This window comes from Rhinoderma darwinii, chromosome 1 (genome assembly GCF_050947455.1).
Source record: "Rhinoderma darwinii isolate aRhiDar2 chromosome 1, aRhiDar2.hap1, whole genome shotgun sequence".
In the NCBI taxonomy this organism is placed as follows: Eukaryota; Metazoa; Chordata; class Amphibia; order Anura; family Rhinodermatidae; genus Rhinoderma; species Rhinoderma darwinii.
In genome coordinates this window covers 36,379,015-36,393,658 of record NC_134687.1, presented here as the reverse complement: position 1 = coordinate 36,393,658, position 14,644 = coordinate 36,379,015, and the positions used below count along the sequence as shown (strand labels likewise).

At 40.5% G+C, this 14,644-nt stretch overlaps 1 protein-coding gene across 2 annotated transcripts in view; it reads left to right on the top strand.

Annotated features, from left to right (window-relative positions):
- The window catches only part of GPR78 (G protein-coupled receptor 78), a 47,400-nt gene extending 33,703 nt beyond the window's left edge, over positions 1-13,697 (top strand). For both annotated transcript variants that reach the window (XM_075848996.1, XM_075848997.1), the window contains one exon: positions 12,862-13,697. In XM_075848996.1, the coding sequence (XP_075705111.1) occupies positions 12,862-13,099 (238 nt within the window). In that variant the 3' untranslated portion in view covers positions 13,100-13,697. The remainder of the gene's footprint in view (positions 1-12,861) is intronic.
- Positions 13,698-14,644: the final 947 nt, after the last annotated feature.

Genomic DNA, 14,644 nt, shown 5'->3' with positions numbered 1-14,644 from the left:
TGGTTTTTTTTAACAGATAAAAAAAAGTTGCACAAAAAAAGACGATAAACACAATTTTTCAAATAAATAATATGTATAAAAGTCTCAAAAAAGAATAAACATATTTGGCCCATGTTTACACCTTCAGAATTTAGGTGCAGATTTCCCCAAAAATCCATGGCAAATTTTTCTATGGAAAAATTAATGCCGTGTGAACAGACCCTTAATGTTCACATTTTACTATTATTTCAGTATATCTATTATGGTAATGAACCTTGTGGATTTGCTGAGTAGTTTATGTTTTTGTACAACAATCTTGATGAAAGTTGCCAAGCATTTTCTTGGCAGGGCATTTGGATGTGCGCAGGATTATTGGCTGACGATTTTTCTACCGTAGCAGATTTTGCTGATTAAAAAACCTGTGTCCCAGAGTTGACCTGAAAATCGCTTTTGTGTATTTGTGAATGCTAATCAGTATGTATGATTCAGAGGTGCATGTACAAGTCAGTGTGAGTTTCGTGCTTCTGCTAATCCACATCATATTCACTCTGTTTAACCTGGAAAGAACGGAGTTAAAATCTTCTTTAGAAAAGAACACGTCCTTGTTCCAATAAAATGATATCGTGCCCCACAATATGGGAATGCGTTTGGACAACTTAAGTGAAAAAAAGATCCATAAATCATGTGATAAAGGTGCTAGACTGCCTCAGCACTCTACTCATATACACTGTGGATAGAGGTTTATTGCAAAAAAAAATACTAATGTTGGAGGGTATATATTTCTTCAGGACATGGACGTTTCAAGGCACTGGTGAGTCCAGTGGAAAAATTTCACGACCAGGCCCCTTTCCCTACTTGAACATTTTACCTCTTAGGCTGAATTCACACATCGTATATTTAATGCAGAGAAGTGGATCCGGGAGGAAAAAGAAGTATAAGTTATTCCTTTATATTTCCATTTCCGTTGTAAACCACTTCTAGCTTTGGCTCAAAAATCTGCATTAAAATCTGTAACAAATACGCATTTGTGTGAATCCAGCCTTGGCCTCGTGCACATGACCATAATTTTTATCCGCAATTACGGATCCATAATTGTGGATGAAAATACTGATCCATTCATTTCTATGGATTACGGACACCTTCCTTTAAGTGCATTTAAGTTCCGGGCTCCTACATTTATTAATGTGAGCACTGCCTGAAAATGCGGCCCGTCTCTGCAGAATTTACTGACCGTAAATACTGCATGGATGTGTGCATGAGACCTTAAATTTACAAATGGAAAATAGGTAGTGCTCCCCCACCCTGAGTAAAAACTGTTAGGAAATGTCTGTCAATTAAAGGTTGTCAGCTTTTAGCTTCTGGGTGGCCCTGGTTTGAGATGCAGAGTCTTATTTCTCTGTCTGCTACCTATCAGGGCCAAGAGTGTAGTATTTGAATCTGTTCAGTTTTCTCATTGTTGCTTGTTATTCTCTTGTGTGAGCATGTGTATGATCAAGCTCCTGGTTACACTCTGTATCACCTTGACTGTTTGTACTCTTTGAACTGGACTTCAGCTTGTCCTTGAATTTACCCTCTGCTCACTGATTTGGACTTCCAGTATCTCCTGTTTTTTTTACTTTGCTTGCTAATTACCCCTCTGGCTTGTCTGGTTATCCAATCTGGTATTGCCTGCAGTTGCACCTCCTGTCCAACACCGTATTCTGTAAAAGCAACCTGGGTTCTATGCAGCCAAATCCAACCTGCCTTGCGGTGGGCTCTGGTGCTGACCAGAGTGGTGACAGACTTGCGGTAGTTGATTTACCTGCACGCTTGATCCAGACGGTCTCCAGCTGTTTTTGGGGAATTACTCGTATAGCAATTCCATAAAATTGCACTCTTAGGAATTGCTCAAGTAGCTATTCCTTGACAAAAACAAATTTATTTATTTTTGTCAGTCCCAAATTCCCTTATAATATATTCTTCAGATGCCCCCAAGAACCCAGCCGACACGTACCACCTGCACTGGGCTTCAACACTGCTCCACTGGGAGGTCCGGTGCAGCTACATCATTTGCACAAGTCTGCTACACAGAAGCAAAATACCTTTGCCTACACAAAGTGCACTGTGTAGACAAAGACTCCGCAAAAGATTCTAGATCGATGTACTGCACAAACAAGACATTGTTTTTTTTTACCTTATGCCAGACACCATTAGCTTATTATTTGCAAACAATCTAACAGAGGAGAAGACTACCGCTGTAGCAGCCATAGCGGCTGCTACAAGGCCCGTGGCATGAGGGGCTCATGCCGCCCGCTGGGGGACCCGGTGATGCGGCATGTGGGGGCCTGGTGGGGACGCTAGCACCTGCTATGGCTGCTACAGCAATAGCAACGCCACATTCAATAGTATCTGCATCCTTAGGACGCAGATACTATTGAGCACTATGGCAGAGCAGGGAGGTATCTCCCTGCTCTGCCATTTACTAGGTTACAGGCCACGTTCGCCTGCAGCCTATTAGGCGAAGGGACAGGATCCCTGCGACGGCCGGTGTGATTACATCACTGGATCACACTGGCTTATGCAAGGATCCTGTTGGCCTTGATGCTTTGGAGCAACTCCATTTCTCACACGAATGGGGCCTAGGTGAGTATAATTTTTTTTGTTTTATTTGTTTGGGGGCGCTATCTACAGGGGGGCTGTATGGCACTATCTACAAGGAGAAGGTGGGGGCGCTATCTACAGTGGGCCATATGGCACTATCTACAGGGAGCTTTATGGCACAATCTACAGGGGCTGTATGGCACTATCTACAAGGGGGATGTGTGGTACGCTATCTACAAGGAGGGGCTGTATTGTACTATCTACAAGGGGGAGGTTGGGGAACTATGTACAGGGGGAGCTGTATGCCACTATCTACATGGGGGCTGTATGGCACTCTCTACAAGGGGGAGGTGGGGGCACTATCTAGAGGGGGCTGTATGGCACTATTTACAGGGTGACTGTATGGCACTATCTATAGGGGGAACGTGGGGGCACTATCTACAGGGGTGGCTCTATGGCACTATCTACAAGGGGAGGTGGGGATCACTATCTACAGGGGGCTGTATGGCATTTTCTACAAGGGGAGGTGGGGGGGTCACTATCTACAGGAGTGGGGGTACTATCTACAGCGAGGCTGTATGGCACTGTCTAGAAGGGGGATGTAGGCACTATCTACAGGGGGGATAGTGGCACTATTTACAGGGGGGCTGTACAGCACTGTCTACAGGGGGGCTGTATGGCAGAATCTACAGGGGGGGCTATATGGCACAATCAACAGGGACACTATCTACAGGGGGCACAATGTACAAGGGGGCTGTACGTGGCACTAAGGGGAGAGGGGGCCCAGTCTTTCTGAGTTATGCTCCTGGAGAAGACCATCTTTACTCTGTCTAGATCTTGCTGTACTATATAGCGGTTGGACAATACCTTTTTTCTAAAATAGTTCCCTGACAATAAGCCAATTACAAAGTATCCTGCCACTGAGAACCACAATGATCAGCTGTTATCTGTGTGGAAAACCTAGAAACTAGTCTTCAATTTCCCTACAGCACCTCTGCAGGGAAAAAGAAGCATTACGCAGTTCTAAATTAAATCAATGGGCTGTGTGTGTAATGCTTTGAAATGCCCTTGATCTATTAAATCAGAATTTACTAATGTTTTATTTAAAAACTCTGATATTTTGTCAAACAAACCTTTTAAAGGGAACCTGTGACCAGCATTTCACATATTTAACCAGCAATACCAGGTGGTAGAGGGTGAAAAATCATTTCTATATAACCTATAATTGTCTTCTTGGTCCGCTCTGTAGCTTTAGTATTCCGTTTTTTAGTGTTCCCACACCGTATGCTAATGAGCATAAAAGAGTCAAATCTTCGTTTGAAAAGAGTCAAATCTTGATTCTTAAAGTCTTTCCGAGTTTACCCCGCCTCCTTTGATTGACAGCTCCTTGCCTTCCCCCAGCACACAAAATCCTGCGCTTGTGCATTGATGTCCTCTTCTGGTGTGTGCGCACAAAGGGACACCGGATTATTACGATAAAAGGCGCAAAATGTTTGCTGACCGTTATTTACAGTCAGAGGAGGAGTTTAGGAGAAGGGAAAACTGTAATGAACTTTTTATAGCAGCGGCCAGTGAGGGATAAGTAAAGTTCAATAGGTGAAATGCTGGTGACAGGTTCCCTTTAAGCACATAATTCTTGAGTCAGGTTAACCAGTGGATAAAAAAAACCCTTCAAAAACTAATAATAATGTTAACGCATGGCATTGTGCCACTTTTTAGTTTATTTGACTCATATATAACCACCCACATAATGATCCATTGCTTATTTGTGTAGCAAACATTTCAATAGACATATTATTATCATTATCTCTGAATGAATAGATGTGTGTGTTTTGAATGATTTGTTCTTAAAATCTCTACTGCTACAATGAGTGGGAAGTAGATGATGGATAATTACTAAAATCTAATTCACAACATTTTTTCTTTTTTTTCCTTTAACCATGAGTGAACCCTTGTAAAAATGTACCCTTGATGGAGTACTTTTACAACGGTCCAATCTATACTATAAAAGTGACAGTTCTTGGTGATGCTATCCACTGCGAAAAACCTAATCAGGTTCCAAGGAATTCCAGGATTCAAGTCATGAAATGGAATTTGGCACCAAGACAAACAAACTTTCGGCATCTGTTGCAACTACAAAATAAACTTCAAGTGCTGATGAATGGGCTAGAATGAAATGTCCAAAAAAAAACCCGTAACCCTTAATGTAATGGTTCATGTTAGGCTGGGTTCACACACCCTATTTACGGACGTAATTCTGGCATTTTAACCTCGAATTACGTCCGAAAATACGGCTCCAATGCGCCTTCAAACATCTGCCCATTCATTTGAATGGTCTTTACGATGTTCTGTGCCGACGGTCATTTTTTTTACGTAAAAAAGACGCCCGCGTCAAAGAAGTGCCTGTCACTTCTTGGGACGTAATTGGAGCCGTTTTCCATTGACTCCATAGAAAAACAGCTCCAATTACGTCCATAATGGACGCTGCGAAAAACGCCTGCAACATGCCATTACGTCTGAAATTCCGGAGCTGTTTTGTCCTGAAAACAGCTCCGTAATTTCAGCCGTATCGAACGCTGCCGTGTGAATATACCCTAACACGATTATAGAAAGCCTATTGAGGACAAAACACGACCTTTTGGCAGACAGTTTAAAAAAGTTTTTATTAAGTAACATTACTAAAATATACAGTACAAGCATGTATAGATTTTGAATAAAACAGAACATGCAACCTTCACAATAGGACAGAGAAAGAAGAAATGCGTAGGAGTAATGGGAATAAAGACTGTGTCAAGGCCCTACAAAGAAGTGCTTATACATGTACAATAAATCGATGTATTAGGTCATAGGATGTACCAGCATTAGTGCATCAGGGCAGAAAATGCTCTATGTAGGTGATCCCCGCCTGTCCCTGCCGGTCCCTGCCACTTTCTGTTGACTTCCCTGCAGCAATGACGTCCCATTCTTGCTAGTGTTCGCTGTAGCCAATTACTGGCCTCAGAGGTGATGTGCCGTTCTTTCTAGCGTAACCAATGAGGCCAGTGATTGGCTGCAGTGGTCTTATGCAAGAACAGCACGTCATCGCTTTCCTGTAAGACATTTGGTCACTGAAAAAAATAAAATACTTTGGGACTCCTTAAATTCCACCATAAACATGCACACTCGACCAAGCTAGCTTGTGTATTTCAATATGGAGAAGGGAAAAAGTTGCTGCCAAGTCCCTCTGACAGCGGCTTATCTCTGCAGGAACAAGAGTAGCTGGCATGATGAAACCGAACATGATAGATCCCTCTTTCTCCCAACATCTGCCATTATGGGAGAGTCAGGAGGCCCTCATACACATACTATTGTTGGCCGATATCGCCAAAATCGTAATTTACCTGTATGTACAGCTTAAAGAGTGACTGCACTTTCACCAACTTTCCATATGTCATAGAGACATATCATAAGTTTGGGTCAGTGGGGGTTCAGGTGCAGGGAGGTCAACTGAGTCTTTCTGCACCTTCTTTGATAGACGGTGGGGGTCCCAGAATGGACTCCCACTGATCAAAACTTCTGATATATCAAAAGTTTGCTAAAAGTACAGTTACTCTTTAAGTCACATAATTTCCCTTTGGTGCTATTGAATGGTTGAGAAGAATCGGTGAAGGAAGGCCAGCAACAATACATAGTTGTTAACCTTACAGCCTTACTTCATTATGGCCGCTTGGTGGGCTACTTGTCCGATATTACCCAACAGTTTATCATTACTGGAGTATCTTACACATTTCCTAATTCAAATTGGTCTGACCTGGTGATAGTTCCATCAATCTGTTTACTATCAGTAGACCGTTGCATTTAACATAGCAAATACAGTTGCCTAGCCAAATTTTATTGAATCTAGGCCATGCATATATTTTACCTTGATTGTCATATTTTCTTCACAAGTTTTCATTTCTTGAAAGATAATTTAGCAATTAACATGGATTTTAAAGCGTAAGCCGGTGGGACTTCTTTAGGGATTTATCATATTGATTAGTTAACTAGAATGTTAAATGTTGTTTGTGGATATTTGTCTTGAGAAAACATCTTTAATGATGGGATTTTATTCTAGCTGCTGGCATGAGCAGCGTCTATATCGGATACTCGAAAGATGAAGAGAGTTACAATAATAAATCAGTTTCCTAAATCTTGATATGGTGATATAATAATCTGAGAAATAAAACAAAAATTGGATATTCCCTTATAGAGAGTATAATGCTCAAAATAGTTCAACACAGGGTTTACCAATGTTTTTGGACAATTTAGGGATTTCCGTATATTACAAAATTGCATATACATAACTTCTTTGATATACCTCTATTACCTGAATGGGGGAAATCAATATCCCTAGGGTTGCTCCAACATGTTTCAATGTGAGAGTTCTCTGAATGAAAAGAGTGGTAGTACATTGCAATTTGTTGGTAGTCATCATTACTCATGTCCCTCTCCTCTTTCCATTGACATGAAGTACAGTAAAAATAACGTTGTACCCTGTTAGCCAGAAAAAAAATATGCAATGTAACCCTCTCTCCATTGACACAATGCAGGCACTGTAAATGTCAACTGTGTTCTGTTTTTGATGCCAGGGAGAGAAGCTAATAGAATTTTGGACTTCCATGGCTGCTCTTACCTATTAACTGACTCAGGACATAACATCACTGCCTGAACAAACAATTCAAAACCTATATTTATTGATTTGAGAACATAAACAACAGAGCTAACTAGGAAAGTCAGAGAAAAGAGGAGAGATATGACAGACAGATCTGTTTCTGGTATTCCTCGCCATTGTTTTAAAAATTCACTCACTCTGTAAAACATATGTACATTCTGCCCCATATCCCTACCCATTGTGGAGATCCTGATAGTAGGGAGTCTTTAGGGCAATGCTCCCTGGGAAAAAAAAAGTATGCAAAATAGCTCACATTTAGAAGGGAGAAAACTGTCTCTCTAGTGCCACCTGTCTACAGGTTTAGCTGATAATCCAGCTATGAATTAAGGATTTTTAAGTGGTCAGGTATTGACTCACAGGGTCGGCAACTATAGGAGGCACTAGGGAGAAAATTTTCTTCTTTTTGGAGAAGACTTATTTTGCGTACTCTCCTATGGTAATAATGACATTAAGGGGGAAATAAATTATTGGAGGCTCTTAACCGCTGCCTTTACTTGTATTTGATTTTTTTCTTTCTTTAAGAATTATGAAGTATCCCCAAACTACTTATCTCATACAAATAGTATTTGAATAACCACAAGAAGAGCAACGCCTTTGTGTCAGGGGATCACTTTCAGTGTTAGCATTTTCCCTGCTGAAAAAATAACTTGCATTTGCAGAGCTCATTGGTTCCAGTATGAACACAGCGTCGTGATTGCAGGAAGTTCTGTGCATAATTGTTCCCTTGTGAATGAGAAGAAGGATTCCCCTGTCATTTTCTGTCTGGAAACAATTGGATTCTGTTAGCACTTGGGTTCTTATAAAGGCCAACCATTAGAATTTAAGGGACACAAAACCTATATAATCTCCACGATATTTTCTGTGCAATTGTATGCAATCTATTATTGTCTGCTACCTGCTACTTCCGGCTGGGGAGAGGCTGACTGTCAATGACATTACTGTCAGAATGTCTGAGTGCATTGCTCCTTGGATCACTATTATGATTAACAGCAGGACTGCTGCTAATCAATGATTTATGTTTTCTTTGTGTTTGGGCGTTGCTAGGCAATGCTTCTGGTCTGAGTCTGGATTTGGTCATCATTTAGCGTTGCCTGGTTAATTGGGGCGGAGCACTTTTCTTGGGCTTATACATACTACAAGCCTGGGGTACTCAAATGCTGGTTATACTGTTTCTGGCGTGTGCTAAACTCTTACCAGATTCTAGTTGGTGGCTTTGTTCTTGTCTATGTGTTTGCTTGTACTGTGGGACCTATTGGTCCTCTGAGAGATCTAGTTTTTGTACAATGGTTTTATGTGTATCCTGGGATCAGTAGTTCTACTGGTTTGTTTTCCTTTCCTGTGCATTTTGTCTGCTGCCAAGCTGTTGTCTTACCCTGCTATGGGATAGTATTCCGATTGGGTCAGTGAGTGTTGTTTATTCTTGTCCACTGTCTATTCATCTGTTAACTGCTTGCATGCTTTTGATGCCATCCACTTTTCACGCCATCCACTTTGCCATCCACTCCATTTATGCATTGTCTTCATCGTCTACTACCTTCAGTATTCCATTTTGCTTATCCACTGGTGAGTTACTTGTGCCTTTTGTTTTCTGCCAGTGTTGATGCGTGCTTTACCAATGTGATAGCGATTGTCTGGTATTGCGGTCTTGAGAACCACCACCAGCATAAAAATCACTACTATATCCTACTGTCAGTTTCTTTTACGATGCCTTATTAACCTTTTCCCGCAAAATGACGTGCCAGGTACATCCTAGTGCAGGGGGTGATGTTTGGAGCAGGCTCACGCGCTGAGCTCGCTCCATACGCTGACATTACGGCTGACACCCTGTACTAACGGCCAGGAACAGCGGTCGTGCTGTTCCTGGCCATTTACCGACTTAAATGTCACGGTCAATAGCGACCACAGCATTTAAGCCGTTAGAAGGAAGGGGCGGCTTCCTCCGACAGCTCGTTGACCCCTCACGACACAATCGCGGGTTGCCAAAGTTTGTCATGGAAGCCCAGGCCTAATGATGGCCCCCAGGACTGCCTTCTGTCTGCCTCTGGCAGGGCTTAACAGAAGCCTTTAAAACTGACAATATGCTGCAATACATAAGTATTGCAGTGTATTGTAGCAGTGATCTAACGATCGCTGGTTCAAGTCCCCTAGGGGGGCTATTAAAATGTGTATAAAAAAAAAGTTAAAAAGAAAAAAAATATTAAAAGTTTAAAAAAAACCTTCTCCCATGTTTCCCTAAAGTAATGATAGAAAAAAATTAAAAGTTAACATAACTGGTATCACCGTGTCTGTAAAAGTCCGAACTATTACAATATGATGTTATTTAACCTGCTCGGTAAACACTGTAAAACAAAATATAAAAATGCCCAAATTGCTGTTTTTTGGTCACCTAGGCTCCCGAAATTTATTTTAGAATAAGTGATGAAAAAGTCGCATGCACCCCAAAATAGTACCAATAAAAACTACAGCCCGGCAAAAATAAGCCCTCACACCGCTCAATCAACGTAAAAATAAAAAAAGTTATGGCTCTACGAATCTGGCGACACAAAACAATTAAATTTTTTAGCAAATAGTTTTTTATTTATAAAAGTGGTGAAACAAAGAAAGCATTTGGTATCGCTGTAATCGTATCAACCCATATAATAAAGTGAACATGTAGTTTTTACCGTATATTGAACACAGTAAAAACTACACCCCCCAAAAAATGGCTAATCGCTGTTTTTTGCCCATTTGAGCCCACAAATAATTTTTTTCAGTTTTCCAGTACATTATATGGTACAACAAATGGTGCCATGAAAAGCTATAACTTGTCCAGTAACAAAAAAAAAAGCCCTCATATGGCTGTGTCAACACAAAAATAAAAAAATTATGGCTTTTGGAAAGCGGGGAGGAAAAACGAAAATGAAAAAATTAAAATTGGCTGCGACGGGAATGGGTTAAAGGCTTTTTGTATTTTAGATTATGTTCTCGCACACACTGTAAGTCTCTTTCATATGTGCATTGTTCAGGGGCTATAGGGTTGTAGGGGTAGCAATTGCAATTGGGCTCAAACACCTTAAGGGCTTATAGTCTATCCAAACACATAAGAAATCTGAATTACAAGAACGGGGTTTAATGACTTTTTCTAATTGCAGAATAATGTAACAATTCTAGACATGCTCCTTATACAAATACATCTATAATATGATGTATAAACTCTACATAGCGTGTCATCATTAGATACTGTCGAATGTGTCAATTAGGTGGAGGACCCAGATATTGCCCCTACCCCTACCCCTCAGCAGCAGTATCTGTCATTTATATACCATTGAAATATTCTGCAGCCCTGTCCATAGACTATATTTACTCATATCTCTCTCTGTCTCAAGTGGCACATATAACCCATTATCTTTATCTCAGACATGCTCACATACACTAGAGCCAATTCCATAGAAAGCCACTTAGACCAAGTACGTTCTCAAGGCCATAATTGTGATATTATTCATGTATTGTCTCATACTTTGATATAGTTATGAGAAGGATTAAATATAGCAAAATATCCGAGGCAATTTAACCCTTCCTTTTGAAGAGACACATTTCCGCATAGCTAAACATTTTTACATATGTGCCCTCTTTATGCTGTTTTCTGTCTCTAGTATCCAAAAATTGCTGTCACCACACACTTTATCCTATTTCTGGAAAGGGTCCTCTTCTGTGTGGTGGACACCCCTTAGGGCATTCTGATTCAGTGATAACATCTAGTCTCCCCCACTATTCATGGTAGTATAAATAAAATGATTGCTAAGTAACCTCTAGAGCAGTTGTCCTCGACCGGTGGCTCGGAAGTCATATGTGGCTTGTGACCTCCAGTTATGTGGCTTGCACTAGGAGTCCTGAGTTATTATGATCATATGCACTGGCTGCAATATGCCATCCTCATTGACCGTATTGCAGACATATCCGAACACCTGGACAGTGCCAATTTGAATGGTATAATGCCTATTTTCGTTGGTACATACCACTTGAGTCATGCAGTATTTCTTATAGCATTTTCTTCACTGCAGTCAGTCAATGATTGAAGAGATAACAACAGAATTTCTGAAGCTCCCTGGGCTTGAAGACGTGCTGAGTGCCAAATTTGCTGGAAATATGTATCTGCATGTATTTGCAATTTCATGCTTACTTGTTTCTCCACGGATCCTATATCTCTTCACCATTTCTGAATTAAATGCGGTTCCCCACAATCACCCAAAGTTGAATGTGCCTCGCAAGTTACAAAATGTTGGGGTCCTCTGCTCTAGAGCCTCAATGTCAAAAATACAGTGTGGCATGAAAGACAAATATACCCTCCCATTCAGACTCCTTTTCTGCTATTTTTCCAGAAACAGCGCCACTTTAATCCATGGACTGTGTCTAGTATTGCAGCTTAAACCCATGACACAGCGCATGAACTAGGGTGGCACTGTTTCTGGAATAAAAAAACAGACTTCTATATTTGAACAGCCCCTTTAGGTTGGTCACATATCTATAAAGGTAGATATAGTGGTAGAAAATGCTTTTTTTTTTCCTCCACACCTTGGTACCTAATGTCTACCCAGAATCACAGGAAAAGAGAAGAGTGGTGCAATGATCTTCTAAATCCTCATTAATAAAACATACTAGATGGAGTTATCTTCCGATACAAATATCTATATGTTATTAATTAGATCGCTTCTATATAGTATGTCATATTTAGATTGATTGGCGGTTATGTGGACCATCCAGGTATAACTTTTGCACCAGGTTCCAGGACATACAAAGTCCACCTTCGCTTTTACTGGATCAGGCTGGATTGACTTCTGGGTCTGAATTCTGTTTTAAACTGATCCCTATTTTATTTGACGGATAATAAATAAAAACGGATAGAAACAGAAAGCAATGGAAACAAATATTACAGGGGTTTGTTTTACCGATCTATTCGACTGAACGTCAAAATATGGACACTTTGCTGCAGTTTGTATCAGTTTGAACTCCGTGATGTTCCTTTCTTGACTGATCCATCTTTTGACTGATCCGATGCGGTGCACATTCTTGTATGTGATGAAAATTTTAACGAATTTGTCAAATTAAATGAATGACGGATACATGCTCAAGACAATGCGTTTGTATTCGTCATCCACTGACTCGCACGTTAAAAAAATCCAGACAGGTCTGTTTCGTCAAGTTTTCATTTTTTTGGACGGAAAAAATACTATTGATTCCGCAATAAAAACGAAAACTTGGCAAAACTGAATTGAACTGAAGCAAACTGAGATCAAGAAAAAACCTGTTGAACCCAACGGGTGTTTTAACAGAAGCATTTTTTTTGGGGTTCTTTTGACGAAACGGAAAAGCGCAAATCACAGCGCAGATGTAAGCCCAGCCTTAACAAATGACCGTTCTCCATTTAATACTGGTAAGGAAAGGAGTGTGTACAATGTTCATCACCTTATGTCATTTCCTTTGCATTTATTGAATGTAATAAAAATTGTGCATTTCGTACTATGAATATGATGTCTAATTCTGAAGGACCAGGACCTCATATACCGGGGCTGGAGACTGACTTTGTATAAACATGTTTTATTGATCAGAGCTCCTGTTTTCTTCATGTCTTCCAGGTTAATAGAGCTTCTTCCATATGTAAAAATAAACAACTACTGGGGTATTGTAAGTAAGTGCCTGGCATACAGTAAAGCCGCCGCGGACCCCTTTGTGTACTCGCTTCTACGTCAGCAGTACAAGAAGGTTCTGCTCAACATTGTCAACAGGATACTGAAGAGAGAACTATATCCCTCATCCGGATACAACAGCTCTCTTGATACGGAAAATGACTACTGTTTGCACAGGGGCAGCTAAGGAGACGTCTAAAAAAAAAACTCACACTACTAACCCAGCGTTCAGTAAAGTGTCAGCTCTTCAACCCTTACTGAAATGGTATCGAGATCCCTTTTATTTTGGAGACATGGTTTGAAATGTAAGGACACTAGACAAAAAATGCAAGGAGGTCAGGTAACATTATAAAACATAGTGATTATTTTTAGTTAAAAGAAAACAAAATTCTCTTTAGTATACATAAAGGTAGCGTTATCAGGGCCTGAATGTATAGACACAAAACATACAGCTCTTTCTAGACCCCTATGACAACACTTTATGTTTTGTGATTTAGTGTTTCAGTGGTATCACGCCAATCGGGACCAGTAAATCATCCAGTGGGCCCACAAAAATGAGTCGGAGTCCCAACAGGACTGGACAACTGAGCTGATGGCGGACCAGATGAACTTTTTCTGGGGTTTATTACTTTTAAGTTTATTAGAACGTATTGATTATATTCCATTTGTCTGCAATAATAACAGCAGAGTTTATAAGGAAATGAAAACAGATAAATCCCTCTGTCTTAGAGGGTAGGCCCTCAGAATAATTTACTCTGGTGGGCCCAAAGTATGTTACCCTGACACTGACAAGGATATTATTTAGATATAAATCACCATTCACATCAATGTCCACATTTACTAGCTTAAATAGTAGCAGTTGTGTGTGTGTGTGTGTGTGTGTGTGTGTGTGTGTGTGTGTGTGTGTGTGTGTGTGTGTGTGTGTGTGTGTGTGTGTGTGTGTGCGTGTGTATATATATGTGTGTATGTGTGGACATTGACGAAGATGATAATTTGCATCACACACAAATCCCTTAAATAACACTGAATAGTATTAAAACACAAAACTGGAAGTGTTGACATAGGGACACAGGACCGGAGGAGCTTCAGGCCTTTAACCTTAAGAACTGATAAGCAAAAAAGTCAGCTCTTAACATGGCAACTTTCATTGGCACATATGATATTGTACTTGATATATTTCTATGTCTTGAAATGTACATCTAATGGCCTGGTTCCTACAGACATCTCCTCTCCCTGGCACCAGTTGGCTACAACTTTAGAAGGTTACAAAACGCTGATTCATATATATTATTTTACTAAAGATGTCAATATTGATGATGTACTAGAAGCAGATAAAACAGACACGGCGCCAAAATAGTGCAAAATAAGGACGATAAAATCAAGGGGCAAATAGACTGAAATTTGCTCACCTAGGGTTACGGACACCGGTTAAGATGTCACAAGCGTATGAGAGCTGCTGCCAGATCCGTGCACAAACAAAGCAAGTTTGTTGTCAAGAGGTACTGCAAATTAGCGGAGAAAAAGGACCACACGGCGCTGCTCAGAAAGGATGTCAGATAGGATGAATACGGTAAATAGATAAATTTAATGAGAATAAGATAGGCTACGCGTTTCGACGCCGGACCGGCGTCTTCATCAGGCCAATGCATGCAGTGCAGTAGTTGCACCTTTATATACATGGAGGGAATGACAATGAGTTGGCTAAAAATTAGAAAAAAAACGCCAAACTAGG